At 39.2% G+C, this 16,171-nt stretch overlaps 1 protein-coding gene across 3 annotated transcripts in view; it reads right to left on the bottom strand.

Annotated features, from left to right (window-relative positions):
* The window catches only part of Rab11fip3 (RAB11 family interacting protein 3), a 96,801-nt gene that overhangs the window by 42,270 nt on the left and 38,360 nt on the right, over nucleotides 1-16,171 (bottom strand). For all 3 annotated transcript variants that reach the window (XM_003478074.5, XM_005007339.4, XM_063226201.1), the window contains exon 2: nucleotides 1,107-1,200. In XM_003478074.5, coding sequence (XP_003478122.2) covers nucleotides 1,107-1,200 — 94 coding nt within the window. The remainder of the gene's footprint in view (nucleotides 1-1,106; nucleotides 1,201-16,171) is intronic.

The raw sequence follows: 16,171 nt of genomic DNA, 5'->3' as shown, positions 1-16,171 counted from the left end.
TTTTAAAGGCAGGGTCTTACTGTGTAGTTCAGACTGGACTTGAGGTCACTAAGTAGCCCAGGCTGGCCTCAAACCTTTGGCAATCCTCTTGCCTCAGCCTCCCAAGTGCTGGGACTACAGGCATGTACCACCATTTTTGGCTTGAAAGCATTATTCTTAGCAGCCCAAAACAGGTGTCTATCACCAGGAGGACAGATGAATATAGTACAAGCAGCATACGTTGCAACACGTGCATTAGGAAAACAGATGAGAAAAGGCCCTGGGCTTAATCCTTAGTACTGTGAAGGAAAAAAGACAGAAAAGTAGAGAAAAAAGAGGGAGGAAAGGAAAGAACAGGAGGGAAGAAAGGGCAAAGAAGCTGTCATGATAGGATATGGCTGATGGGGAGGTAAGGGTGGAAGAAGACTGTGGATGGGGGCACAGTCTTAACAAGAACCAAATGCAACGTGTCAGAACTCAGATTTGTATATCTGAAGTCTGTACCTCTAACAGTAGGTAAATTTATCCTCTAAAACAGTCTACAGCTAGATGTGGTGGCACACACTTGTAGCTCCAGCATTCAGAAGGCTGAGGTAGGAGGACTACTCCAAGTTTGAAGCCAGCCTGGACTATATAGTGAGTTCCATGGCAGCCTGAACTACACATCGAGACCCTGTCTCAAAAAAAGAAAAAGAAAAGAAACCTAAAAATACTGAGCTCTAGATAATGATTGGTATGAGTGAAAGGTAGGGGAAAGTATATAACCATATACTGATTTGAGATGTATGCTACTAAAAAGATGTATTGGTGAACAAACAGAAAAATGGATGGGTGTAACAAAACAAAAACAGCAAACTGTTGCCAATAGGATATAGGTGTAAATACATATGTGAATGCTCACTGAGTGATTTTTAAGATTTTTCATCATGAAAGACAGAAGCTTCTAACATCATACATAAATAGTTGAGTCATCTGGAAGATTAGGGGGAGTGTAGAGCAAAGGACAGGAAGGAAAAGGAAAAGGCAAAGGCTAGGTGTTCAGGGATTTGAAAAGCAGTGGACTAGAAAAGGGTAGTGGTCACAGGGCAGCACTGGAAGGGTAAGGGCAGGAGAAAAGGGGTACTGACCTCCACTTCTAATGGCTGAGATCCCTTGGCAGAAGTCTTCAAAACTGATCACGCCGAGCCCACTGGGGTCTAAGTACTGTGTCAAGTCCGTCACCTGCAAGTTTCAAATAAGAACATGTTATTCATGGCCTTCAAATTGGGGTATACTGTGCACTGAATCCTCTGCCACAAAGCAGCTCATCTGAAAAGTGCAGAGGTCAAGTAAGAGCCACTGATTCCTCCGATTCAGGTGGCCAAAGTGGCCATCAAAGCTACTATAAACAGCTCCATGAAGAGGCAGGGTGTCATCCTGGAAAGTAGCTATCAATGAACATAAGGATCCTGAATCACAGAAACAAAGATGCTGGCTCTTAAAGTCAAAAGCCAAGCCTGAGTGGAAAGATTAGGAGTTGTAAATTTCAGTGATTTTTAAAAAAATTTTGAATTTGAAGGTAGTAAAATACAACAGAACAAGGCAGAATAAGGCCAACTGAGACAGTATAGTGAAACTGGTACAGAACTTCACAGCAGGTTACTGGGATAACAGCAATAGGTATCACAATATATCTCGTTATTTTCACAATAGTTGTTCTTTCAATCACATATAGCAAAATCAAATGAAATACAGAATATTATAGAACTTATCAAAACAGAATATTGAATAGAGCAGTACCATTAATCAGAATAAAGCAAAACAGTGATAAAAATATTTGCCTTCAAAGAGATGGTAGAAGGAAATCCCCCTTATTTGCTATGGTCAACCTCCCAAGAGATGCTCAGATCTCTGGTTCGCATTTGCTAACGGTGGGGGGCGGGGTGTAGGAGAAAGGGTGTGTGGGATGATTGACTCTCAGCCCGTGCACCAGTAGGCTCACTATTGCTTAGCAGGGAGGCAGGCTGGTTGCTTGGCTTCCCAGCATCCTAAGTTCCAACATGGCGCAGATCTCAGGAGACACTGGTGGTTCTCCCCCTGGAGGGGCCGCAGCCTGCCACACCACAGCCGCTTACCAGGGAGGGGAGCTGCTTGCTTGGTTTCCCAGCATCCTAAGTTCCAACATGGCGTGGTGGTTCTTCCCCAGGGGCGGCCACAGCCAATTGCAGTGATTGTCCCAGAAAATTCCTAGACTATTTAAGTGAAGTATAAATCCATGTCACTCATTCAGATAGGCTGCTATAGGTCATTAATAAATGACCTATATTGTGATAGCAAACTCAAGTAGGGTAATACTATATATGCTCATTAGGACAGATGCAACTCTTTTTTTTTGTCTTTTTCCTTTTTATTGGTACCTGGGATCAAACTCACAACTGCCTGCTTGCAAGGCAGGCACTTAGGCTGCTGAGCTAAATCCGCAGCCCCGACAGACGCAACTCTTAAGAAAAAGACAATTTGTAATCTATTGATTACAAATTACAAAATCTAGTGATTTCTTATTATTTTTTAAATTTTTATTACTTGTACCCTTTTCCTGTTTTTTTTCTTTTTCTCCTTAAATAAAACTAAAAAAAAAAAAAAAAAGAAAAAAGAAAGAAAAAGACAATTATATTGCTAGGGATAAACTAGATCTCATCAAAATCTAAAACCTGTGCTTCAAAAGACAAAGAGAAAATATTTCTAAATCATATATATGATAGAGGATTTATATCTACAATATATAAAGAAATCTTTAAATTTAATAAGAATTTTTTATGCTGGGCATGGCACTGCATGCCTGCAATTCAAGCACTTGGAAGGCTGAGGGAGGAGAACTGTTGCAAGCCTGGCCAGCCTGGACTACATATAGAAACCTTGTCTCAAAAAACAAAAATCAAATACAAAAAGAAAGAATTTTTTCTTTCTGTGGTGGTAGGAATTAAACCTGGGGCCTCAGGTATGCCAGGCAAATGCTCTACCACTGAGCTGTATCAGTAGCTCAAGAGTTTAACTCTTTTAATGACTGTAAGATTTAAATGCATAAGTCATTTTAAAAAACAGACAATCCCAGCCCTTGGGAGGCTGACACAGGAGGATCCCTGTCAAATCAAGGCCAGCTTGCACTACATAGTAAGTAAGTTCATCACCAGCCTGAAGTGCATAACAAGTCTCTGTCTCAAAAAAATAAAAATAAACAAATACACACACACAGAGCTGGGCATGGTGCCATATGCCTGTATTCCCAGCAACTCAGGAGACTGGGACAAGAGGATTTCTTGAGTCAAAGAGTTCAAGACCAGCACAGGCAACTTAGCACAATCTTATCTCAAAACAAAAAATAATTAAACTTTGGTGAGGACGTGAAGAAATTGTGCTTCAAACTTTCGTAGGACTGTAAAATGGGCAGGCCAACTCAGAAACCATTAGGCAGGCAGTGCCTTTAATAAGTTCACGATGAGGGGATAAATTGTATGTCTCGCTGACAAGTGGCTCTGACCACCAGTGAAGGACGCATGACTTTCCCACTGAGCAGCATGGGACAGTCCTACCAGGTGGTAGAAGCCACCCAATGAGACAGTCATGCATATATCACCAGTGGTTCAAACCAACAGGAATGTATTAAAAAGTTAAATAGGGGCTGGGAATTTAGCTCAGTGGCATAAGCGCCTGCCTTGCAAGCAGGCAGTCATGAGTTCGATCCCTGGTACCGATAAAAAGGAAAAAGACAAAAAAAAAAGGTTAAATAAAAGCTTATTATATAACAATTCCACTCAGTAACATCTATCCAAGAGATTTTATCCACACAAAACTGAACCTTCATTCCATAATGTTTCAAAAAAATAAAAAGTCCTCAAATGCCCACCAACTGACAAATGGGTAAATAAAATGCAGTGCAAATGTGGTGTGGAATAGAACATCATTCAACCATAACAAGGGCTGGGGCACTAAGAAACACAATGTTCAAAACACACAACCTCAAAACATCATACTCAGTGAAAAAAAAAAGATATAAAATACTACAAGTTACATTATTTCATGTTCAGGAAATTTTTAGAAAACAAATTATAAATTTGCAGAAAAATCAAGAGCTGTGGAGGTAACTCAGTTTTACAGCACCTGTCTAGCATGTGTGGCCCGAGGTTTAATCTTTAGTACTATTTAAAAAAAAAGTGATTATCAATAAAAAGCAGACCTGTGGCTGCCTGGGGTTGCAGAACAACGACCCATTGAAAAGATCGTCTTTGGCTGCAGAAATGTAATAAAACTAAGGCCAGGGGATTTAGCCCAGGCACAGGACCTGCCTGGTAAGCACAAGGTCCTGAGTTTGATTCCCAATACCAAAAAAAAAAAAAAAAAAAAAAGAGAGAGAGAAAGAGAGGAAATGTAGAACTATCATGGTGATGACTGTACAATTCTATAAACTTACTAAAAACCCCTGGAAAGCCTACTTAAGAATGAGAAAAGTTTATGGTGTATAAATTATACTCCAACAAAGCATGCACTGGTTTTTAAAAGACATGAATATTAATAGAACAGAATGGAGGAGGCAGAAACAACCCAAAGCACATTCAACTATTTGATTTTGATAAAGGAGCCAAAAGCACACACTGGAGGAAAGAGAGCCTCTGTAATAAACAGTGTTAGAAAACCGGGTATCCGGGGCTGGGGATTTAGCTCAGCGGGGGATTTAGCTCAGCGGCATAAGCGCCTGCCTCGAAAGCAGGCAGTCGTGAGTTCGATCCCTGGTACCGGTAAAAAAAAAAAAAAAAAAAAAAAAAAAAAAAAAAAAAAAAAAAAAAAGTAAAGAAAACCGGGTATCCACATGCAGATTAAATCCTGACCAGCTACTCTTGGAATGGATCAAAGAACTAAATGTTGGGGCTGGGGATTTAGCTCAGCGGCATAAGCGCCTGCCTTGCAAGCAGGCAGTTGTGAGTTCGATCCCTGGTACCGATAAAAATGAAAAAGACAAAACAAAAACAAACAAAAAAAAACAACAAAGAACTAAATGTTAAAATACAAACAACCTGCTAGAATTTAAAACAGACAAAATACATAAGTCATAAGTTTAGACAAAGACTTTAAGAACAGAATCTTTCTTTAATGGCAGAGTATTACTCCATCATGTGTAAATGCCCCATATTCTTTATCCATTCATCTATACTTCCAAGACGTAGAATTGTGTTGATATAAACATAGGTATGCATGCAAAGCAAATAGTAACCAAAAATCAAATGAGAGCACATCTGCACAGCAAAAGAATCAGTTAACACAATGAAAAGACAACATGAAAAATGGGAAAATTTTTTTGCTAGCTATAACTTAAGGGCTAATATCTAGAAGATATACTGAGTCAGGCAAAAAAAAATATGTACAATTCAGGAAAAGAAAATAGTATGATGCTTTTCCAACAGATCGTATTACCCTCATATAGGAGACCTTAGAAGATGTCATATATTGCAGAAAATTCACTACACTGTCAGCTCTTAAAAGAAGAAATTGAAAATGAATGTGCAGTAATCTCAATGACCAAGGTTACTCAAGCAGCAGTTATTGTTAATAAATGTCTGGAAGTTAATGGTCACCACTTTAAATACTTCTTATCATTATAGATTGTACAAAGGTAATTTGTGTTAATCTCATGATTAAAATATTTATACAAGTTTTTTTCCTGATGTGTGTACAGATTTTGGCAGACTCTGTATATATACAGAACTCAAAAATATAATTCCTCTGCAAAACAAAAGATCCAATCAAAAAATGGGCAAGTAAAATGAATAACCACTTCACAAGAAGTAGTATGACTAGCCAATAAATGTGCAAAGAAATGCTCGACTTTGCTCGCTGGCTGTTACAGAAATACAAATTAACACAAAACTGATATTTCATCTTAGTCCTGAAAGAATGATCATCATCAAGTAATCAAGGGAAGCACATCACTTCTACACTAATTCTTCACAAGAAATGTAAACATATATGAAAAACATACACACTAGTAAAAATTTAAAATATGGTGGTGCATTAACTAATGTTCAATTTGTTAACACCCAGCTGAACTGAGTAAGCGTGGTTCTGGGTATGGATGGCCCACCTGAGAATTGCTGCCAACAACATAAAAAAAGAACTAGAAGGGAAGAATGGTCTGTTGATCCTCCTGGAGAAGCTTGCCATGCTGGTTTTTCTGATACAAACTTAGCTATTATCATCACATGAACTTGGGTCCGTGCTGTCAATGAAGATGGCTGCGGTTCTTTTTGGGGGAATTCTGGTCCTTAGCTTGAGTATTACTTCCTGGCTCCAGTGCAGATCCCTCAGCCTGCTGTCACAGATTCTTCATCTTGGGGGCGTAGACTTTCTAGCTTCTACCACTGACCTTTGGGCCTTCCCAGTGCAGATTCTTGATGTAGACTTGCATGAGACTTTGTTATGGGCTCTAGGCCTGTAGTTGGCTCACAAGAGGGCACTGCCATGGCCTTCAGATGGACTAGTGCAAAACACTACCATGGGATCCAGGCCCTTAGCTGGATTCTTCAGGTCTTTAGCACATGAACAGATTTATTACACTCTTCTACATTTGATTCTTTACGTGAATATTACAAAACAATCCTATAAACTGTGTCCCATATTAAATCTTTTCCCTTGTAAACTCTGACTATAATAAATATGAAGTCCTGACCCAAAAGATTCAAAAGAAAGTAGCAAAAGAGCCAGGCATGGTGGCTCATGCCTGTAATCCCAGCACTCGGGAGGCTGAGGCGGGAGAACCGTTGAGAGTTTGAGACCAGCCTGGGCTACAAAGTGAGCACAAGGCCAGCCTGAACTGCATAGCGAGACCCTATCTCAAAAAGACAAAAATAATAAATAAATAAATAAAGTAGCAAAATATCCAAGTGAGGCGAATGTATCTCAAAAGTTCTTTAGGAGAATATCAAAGCAAAGGCATACAAGAAACACTGGGTCTTTACTCAAGAAAAGTCCTCGGGTGAAAAAGATAGCTACCAGTTGAAAGAATATACAAAGCACCTAAAAACACCAAATCCAAGCCCTAAAAGATCAAAGATAAATTTTTAAACTTTTAAATAGCTATATGAAAATCAAGTGACTTAAAAAAGGAAACTAGATTACCAGTTAGTTTCTTGGCAATGACATGAAGTAATATGTAATGTTCTAACTTCATTATTCTAGAAGCCGTTAAAAACTGGGACCCCTATCGCACAATGCCAGTCATCCCAGCACACGAGAGGCTATAGCAGAAGGATCATTAGGAGTTCAAGGCCAGCCTGAGCTACAAAGTGAATTCAAGGCCAGCCTGGGACCCTCAGTATGGCTGAAAGAAGAAAAAGACATAAGGCTGTAGATGTTAGGTAAACACTGATGTCTTAGAAAATGCTGCTGTGATGTTTGAGTTACTAAAACCTTGCAAGTTAAGCATGAAGCCCTTGTAGTACCTGAGAGCAGAGAAGCTATAAAAAATACATCTACTGTCCTAATCCAGGAGACAAGGTAAGCCCTGGTGCAAACAGTAACCACAACAAAACACATCAAGTATGCTTCAGGCCATGCAAGAATAATCATAGTGGGGAAAAGACCATCTCTAGGGAATATCAATGTGAATCAATTCACTAACATGAAAATTATTCACCAAAAACAGACAGCCAATAACCAGCCTGCCTTTGCCATGCAGGCCACCAAACAGCAGATAATACCACCAACTTCCCACTGACTAAAGCATCAGCTAATGAACAAAGAAGGAAAGTCAGGACCAAAATCTGGGAGCTTATGACCTTTAATGTGAGGATCGTAGCACTGGTGACCATGAAGTACCACAAATAGCATAAGTACCCCAAACATCACAGTTATGCTGCCCATTTAACATGAAGTAGAGGCAAAGAAACACATTCTGATATTCCAGGGACAAAAATCAACAGAATCACTCCATGGGAAGTTTGTCAGAGATACAATATGACCTACTTGTCTCTCTCTCTCTCTCTCTTTCTCTCTCTCTCTTTGTAATGTTTAATGAAAAGAAACTCTATTTCTACTTAACAAATGATAACAAAACACGTTGTTTACAAGGGTATTAAAATATAAAAAGTGATAACTCTCACCACAAAGTTTACAAGACCTAAATGCAGAAATCTAAAAAATATTACAGAGAAATTAAAAGTTTCAAGAAATACTTTAAGGTGGAACACTTGATGGTAAGTTTTTTATGAAAATCCAAAAGACTTGAAATCATTAAAACAATTTTGAAAAGGAAGGAAAAACTTTCAAATGCTAACATGACATTATTTCCAGAATTAATATACATTTATAATATCTTATTTATTCTTTCAGCTTCTCACATTAAGGAGACAATACAATGCTAGTATATATGTCTAATTTATTTCACTTATAAGTACAGACTGGAGTTGCATCCATCTGCCTATAAAAGTCTCCAGTTGTTATAGTTGAATAACACTCTTTTGTATATAAAAAAATCTTTTTTATCCATTTCTTGGTTGATGGGCATTTAGATTGTTTCTGAGATTTTGTTATTACAAATTATACTGTTATAAATGTGGGTGCACATATATCACTGTGATATGATGTTTTTAATTGTTCTAAGAAAATATCCAGAACAATTAAATAGCTGAGGAATAGCTGAGTCAAATGGGACCTCTAATCCTAGTTTTTTGAGAAATTTCCACAATGGTTGCACCAGTTTACACTTCCACCAACAGTGGAAAAGGGTTCCTTTCCCCCCACAGCCTCTCCATTTGTTGTTGGCTGATATCTTTATAATAGTCATTCTTTCCAGGGTGAGATGGAATCTCAGTATTGTTTTAATTTGCATCTACTGAATGGCAAATCCCATAGAACATTTCTTCAGGTAGCTCTTTTCTTTTTTTAATTTTATTTTAAAGAGAATAAAACCAAGCAAAATAAAACAGAATAAAGCCATTCAAAACAAGACAGTGTGACACAGATTTCAAAACAAGATAATAAGAAATCAACAATGGTTACTATAAAGCCGCTTGCTATCTTTAAAAAGCTGCTCATACCTTTAGACATAGTAAAATCAAACAAAACAGAATACATTCAATCAAAACAAAACAATGAATGCAATACAGGACTTCAAAACAAGATAACAGTAAATCCAAAATGGCTACCATGCTGGGAGTTTAGCTCAGCGGCATAAGTACCTGCTTGGCAAACATGAGGTCATGAATCCCTTGCGCGCACACACACGCACGCGCGCACACACACACACACACACACAAGGCTACCATATGGCTCAGCAGTATAAGCACCTGCTTGGCAAGCGTGTGGTCTGTGAGTTTGATCTCTGGTACGCATTTTTTAAAAAATAGCTACAATAATCTTGTTATCTTTGAAATAGCTGGCCATGCTATCAGATACAATAAAATCAAACATGACAAAGCAAAATAAAACTGAACCAAACATAACAACGAGAATGACACAGGACTTCAAAACAAGGTAACAGAATTAATAACAGCTACCACCTTCTGAGAGATCCCCTATACATGCTATACTATATATTGTTATTCTCTTAATAGATGATTAGACTACCAGCTTTAGGTCTGTAAAGTCAGTGAAACAGTAAAGAGTACAAGCATTAAGCTGTATTTTACCTCATTAGCTATCATCACAGCCTGTGTTTCTCTGGATCTGCCAGTTGCTTACACAGGTGAGGTGGGGGGACATTGGCTCTTCTGCCTTCTTGCCTGTGTGCTGGAAGGGTCTGGTGTCAGCATCTCCAAAGTCAGCCTGCCCATGGTGCAGACTCACAGGTCTTAGCTTCTTGTTGACTTCTGGTTCTCTTCCTCTTCAGTCCACAAATGGCCTTCTTCACATATTTATATGCTGTATTTCTTCAACTGAAAAGTGTGTATTCATCTTAGATGCCCATTTCGGATTTCTAAATTTCGGAGGTCCAGGCAGTTGCGGGCCATGGGGAGAAGAACAAGAACCCAGCCCCTTCCTGTGAGTTAGCACCAGTTGCAGGCCATGAGAAGAACAAGAAGCCAATCCCTTTCTATTAACTAGTTGGTACAGGCTGGGAGACAAGACGAGTCAAAGTTCCCCCACTCTCCAGCCCCTGTAAATAATGGCTAATTCAGAGAAACACAGGCTAAGATGATAGCTACTGAAGTTTTAAAAAACTTAATGCTTGTAGTGTTTAGTGTTTGATTGACTTTGCAGGCCTAAAACCAGTAGTCTGATCATTTATTTAGAGGATAACTAAGTAATATAGCAACTATGGGGGATTTCTTTCTGAAGATAGTAGCCATTGTTAATTCCCCATTATCTTGTTTTAAAGTCCTGCATCATTTTCACTGTTTTGTTTACTTTGGTTTTATTCTATTTTGTTTTGTTTGATTTTACTGTAACTGATGACATGGGCAGTTATTTCAAAGACAGCAAGATATATTATGGCAGCCATTTTGGATTTACTATTGTCTTGTTTTGAAGTCCTGCATTGATTTCATTGTTTTGTTTTGATTGGTTGTATTCTGTTTTGTTTGATTTTATTATGTCTGGTCATGTGGGCAGCTATTTTGAAGATAATAAGTGGCATTATGGTAGCCACTATTGTTTCCTGTTATCTAGTTTGAAATCTTGTATCATTTTCAAAGTTTTGTTTTGGATGGCTTTATTCTGTTTTATTTTATTTGGTTTTATTCTCTTTAAAATAAAAATTAAAAAAAATAAATAAATTTGGGAGGTCTGATTTTTTTTTAATTCTTTGTTCTCAATAGTAATCCTTTGAGGAATAACTGGCAAACACTTTTTTCCCAGATTATAAATTGTTTCTGAACTCTGTTGATGGTTTTTCTCACTGTGCAAAAGCTTTTTAGTAAGATGAAATCCAAGTTGTTGATTCTTTGTGATAGCTCCTGTGTGATCAGGGTTTATTCACAAAGTTGTTGCATACACCAATGTCTTCAACAATTTTACCAATTCTGCACCGGGCATATGGTGGTGCACATCTGTAATCCCAGTACTCAAGAGGCTGAAGTCGGAGAATTACCACAAGTTTGAGACCAGCCTGAGCCCCAAAATGAGCTCAAGACCACCTAAACTGCATAGCGAGACCCTGTCTCAAAAAGAAAAAATAGTTTCACCAATTCTATCTTCTAGCAGATTTAATGTTTCTGTTTTAACATTTAGCTCTTTACTCCATTTTGAATTTAGTTTAGGGGGCTGGGGATTTAGCTCAGCGGCATAAGCACCTGCCTTGCAAGCAGGCGGTCATGAGTTCAATCCCCGGTACCAATTAAAAAAAAAAAAAAAAAAAAAGAATATACTCACTAGTGAAATAGGTAAGACACATATATAAACATCATATTGTTTCATTAGTGTGACAAGTTGAATGAAAAACATATGTATATGTGTATCTATCTATTTATAAAAAAATAGTTAAGATAGTTATACTACTGATTACTCTGAATTCACTAAAGAGAAAGATTTGTAGTGGTATTGTTCAGCTAACTGAAGGCAGATGTCTTGTGCTCTGGGTGAATGATTTGGGGACAGTGCACAATGTATGTATGCTTGATACCCCCTGATTAATGTACTTTAAATTTTTGTTGTAGTTTTTTTCTTTTTCTTCTCTTTCCTTTTATCTATGAATGAAATGGATTTGAAAAAAAATTTTTTTGAAAAGGGTTTCATTCAGTGGCACAAATGCAAGACACAGCAGAGGACAGGCAGCTGAAAGAAAGACAGCAGGAACAAGAACGCTGAATCTCTGGTCAGAAGAACAACTGCAGGCTGCAGACAGGGCTGACAGGAGGGCAGAGACAAACCCTGAAGGCAGTCTTGAGGAGAGGCAGCAGAGGCTGGACCTGTATGGAAACATGGCCAGCTTCCTTCAGAGACTTCAGCAAGATTGCAGGGCAGGTGCTTGGCTCCCCATCCAGAGGTCAAGATGCAGTCAAACTATCTATACACACTGCCATCAGGGAAAGAGACCTGAGGGGACCAAGCCACCACATCACCATCTCCCATTTGCGACATTAAATCAGATGCAATGAGCCCAGGCCCAACTGACTGCAACAACAGCACAGGACTCTCAAGCCAGAAACCCCCTCTACCATGATCCCTACAGCAGGAAGATAGTAACCAACATCCCTCCTGCTGGGGTCCCTGTCTGTCACCTAACACTAAGCACAAAAGTCTATTAGCTGATTTCTTGGATGGAACCACTGTACTTCATCACAGGCCTCCCTTCTTATCTCATGAAATCTTTAGCCCTAAAGCACATGATGTTCCAAGAGGACCCTGCTGGTGCCTGTGAGTCCTCTCATCCAGGACCCAGATGGCCCCACTCTGTCCTGAAAGTCCCAAGACTCTCAACACTGAGCTTCTAACACAACACCGAAGACTGGTGCTCATCTGAACCCCGACCAAACGATTTTCAACAAATCATTATCAAGGGCCAGGGATTTAGCTCAATGGTGTACAGCTTGCCTGGCAAGCATGAGGCCCTGAGTTCAATTGCCAGCACTCAAAAAAGTTAAATAAACAAATCATTAGCTAGGAGTAGACCCTTCAATATGAACCACAGTATACATTTTTAAAACTCCATCTTAACCGCATTTTCTGTATAGTCTGGAGAACAAATTAACTTCCATGTATCTGGTGATTTAGAGATAATCATAATTCTCCAAACCGAAAATCCTCCATTCAGAGGCTTTCAGAAAAAAAAAATTGTTAAGACAGTGAAAAATAGGGGCTTGGGATTTAGCTCAGTGGCATAAGCACCTGCCTGGCAAGCGTGAGGTCATGAGTTCGATCCCTGGTACAAAAAAAAAAAAAACCAGTAGAGCCAGTAAACCAGCCACGAATCATTAACCAGAGCCATCTACTCCTCAGAGAGAACCACTCTAACAAGAAAACTTACAGGCTGGGTGGGGATAGAGCTCAATGGCGCAAGTACCTGCCTAGCAAGTGCAAGGTCCTGAGTTCAATTTAATACAAAAAAAAAAAAAAAAAAAAGAGAGAGAGAGAGAGAGAGAATTTATAACCAATTAATGGTTTCTACTACATATGTGGAAATGTGCCCACTAATCTGAGAGGGAAGAAACCAGAACAATTCCCTGAAATAACAGATGCTACCCTACAGAAATCATCCCAATTCTGTAATTATACTTGAATCACAACATCTTCAACAAAGTACAGCCTATCAGAAGCCAAGATAGCACAGGCAATAAGTTCCTAGGCCAAACTTTGCCTATTAATAAATTTCACATGGGGCAGCATGGGGCAGAAGCATTGCTGAAAAGCCTGATAAACAATTTCTCTCTCTCCCCCTCCCTTCCTCCCACTCCCTCTATTTCTCTCTCTCCCTCCCTCCCTCTCTCTCCAGGGTGACCCCTGAACTCATTATTATAGTAGTCCAGGTTAGTCTTCAATTTATGGTGATCCTCTTGCCTCAGCCTTCCAAATGCTGGGATTACAGGCATGTACCAGGCCTGGCTAATAAACACTTTCTAAATATCATGCTGAAGCTGCAGCCCACCTACCACAAGGCACCTATACTACTTTCTGAAAAGCTCTGCAAAGTAAGTAAGCATGTAATACATTAGGTTTTCCTGGCTGCTCTCAAGACTTCTTCTCAGATGTCCTTAGCTGCATCAGCCTTATACCCCAATGAGACCATGAAGTGGGTGAAGCTCACATCCAGCTTTGCTGCTAGTCTGGCAGCAAATAATCACACTTGCCCTTGATTCCTGTAAAGAGTTTCTAAAGACCCTATTTCCTTCTTTCCTTAGATCCCAGAAGATAATGAACTAACTCATCTGATAAAAGTAAAGAAGACTAGATTTCATATAATTTTCAAAATCTATAACTAGGGGACTGGGAATTTAGCTCAGTGGCATAAGCACCTGCCTGGTAAGCGTGAGGTTGTGAGTTTGATCCTTGGTATCAAAAAAAGAAAAACAAGGATATATATTGTTTCTTTACTGACACCTTTGTATTTTGGGTGTGTGTGTGTGTGTGTGTGTGTGTGTGTGTGTGTGTGTGTTTGCTTTTGAGGCTTTTGGTAGGGGTGTTTTTGTTTCAAGATGGTATCTCACTCTGTAGTTTGGGTTGGCTTTGAACTAACTATGTAGCCCAGGCTAGCCTCAAACTCACAGGGATCCTCCTATCTCTGCCCCCTAAGTGCTGGGATTACAGACATGTGTTTTTTTGTTTTGTTTTTGTTGGTGGTAGTACTGGGGATCGAACTCATGACCTTGTGTTGCCAAGCAGAACACTTAAGCCACTGAACTAAATCCCCAGTCCACTACAGACATGTCTTTACTGACACCTTTGAAAACAAGACTGGCAGTTATTTTGCATTTTTTGCTTGCTGGTTTCTTGAGTTCTTTTTTGAGACAGGGTCTCAAAACTATGCAGTTTGAATATGCAGGCCCAACTGGCCTCAAATTTGCAGAGGTCCTCTTGCCTCAATCCCCCAGTGCTGGGATTACAGATGTGTACCATCACACATGGCAAAATTGGAGTTTTTTAAATACATAAAGCTGGGACTGGAGATACGGCTCAGTGTAGAGCTCTTGCTTTGCATGCACAAGGCCTTGGTTTCAATTCCCAGCACCACTAAATAAATAAATAAACACACAAAGATATAATTTTCAGTTCATGACCATGGTTAACCTCCTAGTATGCCAGGATACAGGTTTGCTCCAGTGAGCCCAATGACAAGACATTTTAACAACTTAAATTCTCTTTTTAAAAAAAAAGCCTCAGCTATAAAAACTTACTTCTTTTCTATTTTCATCATATAACAAATCTTAGGGCTGGGGATGTAGATCAATGGTACATTTATCTACCATGCATTAAGGTGCTGAGCATAATCCCCATACCACCAAAAACAAACACAAAACAAACAAAAACCTCCTGTTCACTACTCTAAAGATTTTATTCCCCTGATATAATTAATTAGTAGTGAGTTGTCAGCACAGTAAAAACTAATCTCAAGGAAGAAATAACTCTAAATGGCATAAAGCCTTTCATAGAAACTGGGATGGTGGTCATCCCTGAAACCTCACCACTCAAGAGGCAGAGGCAGGAAGATTATTCCAAGTTCCATGTCAACCTAGTGAGTTGAAGGCCAGGGCTGAACTACATAGCAAGATCTTCTCTCAAAACAAAACAAACAGTTTTATTGGATTCAGGATCCCTTTTTAGACACCAGTCCACTTCACAAGAGAGCCTGGCTGCACTCTCTACAAAAGCCTTGAACCTTCTGTTGGACTCTGGCTCTGCCCTAAACTCTCACAGCTACTTTCATACTAGCACTTTCTCTCCAGTGGCTTCCCCAACCTGAGGGGCTTCCAAGATGGGGAGACTGTAGAAGCCTCAGCTCTTAAGCATTACATTAAAAATCAGATGATCAATACTGACTTCTAGTGATTTTTTTTTTGAGCCATGGGGATATATACAAGTCAAACCTTTCAGGACGAGGTTAGTATTTTTAAAAAAGTGATCTTGCATAGGAATTTCATTGATTCACAGTATCACATATAACAACTCTTAGAAAATCTAAATGTAACACATAGGTTAAATTTTTACATAAATAAGATACACACATTAAAAAGGGACCACTGTGAACTGAGGCATGGAGGAACAGTTCAGCAAGAGTGAGCTGCACATCTTTTGCTCATATAATATCCGCACCCAGGCACACTCGCTCCCCCTTCACAGTACACAACTGTCACTAACAGAGACAGATGTTTCACACCCAGCTGCTATAATATGAAAATTATGTTTCAAAATATATGTGAAAATGTGTGTAGCACACAGTCTAAAAGAACATAACTCTGATCTTCCTGTGACATTCCTATGAAGTAATAGTTTAAAATGCTACACGTGCAGGAACAAACAAATCTTTTACCAAGGAAAGAGGAGGAAGAAGAAAGGAAGGAACGAAATAGGAAAAAAAGGAAAGCAGAATAATGTCAAGATATTCTATCACTTAATGGGCTCATTTGGAGCTCAGCTGTTCTGAGTACAAAAGCAGTTTCATAAATTACCAGGTAGGACACACTTCCCTAGTCATCTGTGAGGGTGAACTGATCATCATCCCAGATTTAAAAAACTCTAGGATAAAAAATTGTATCTTGCATGGAAAGGTCATTCCAGGTGCCACAGAATACAC

Source organism: Cavia porcellus, unplaced genomic scaffold (genome assembly GCF_034190915.1).
Source record: "Cavia porcellus strain 051 isolate PalLab524CR breed Dunkin Hartley unplaced genomic scaffold, mCavPor4.1 scaffold_16, whole genome shotgun sequence".
NCBI classification, from domain to species: Eukaryota; Metazoa; Chordata; class Mammalia; order Rodentia; family Caviidae; genus Cavia; species Cavia porcellus.
Note: the sequence above shows the minus strand (reverse complement) of the source record. Positions and strands in the feature narration are given on the sequence as shown.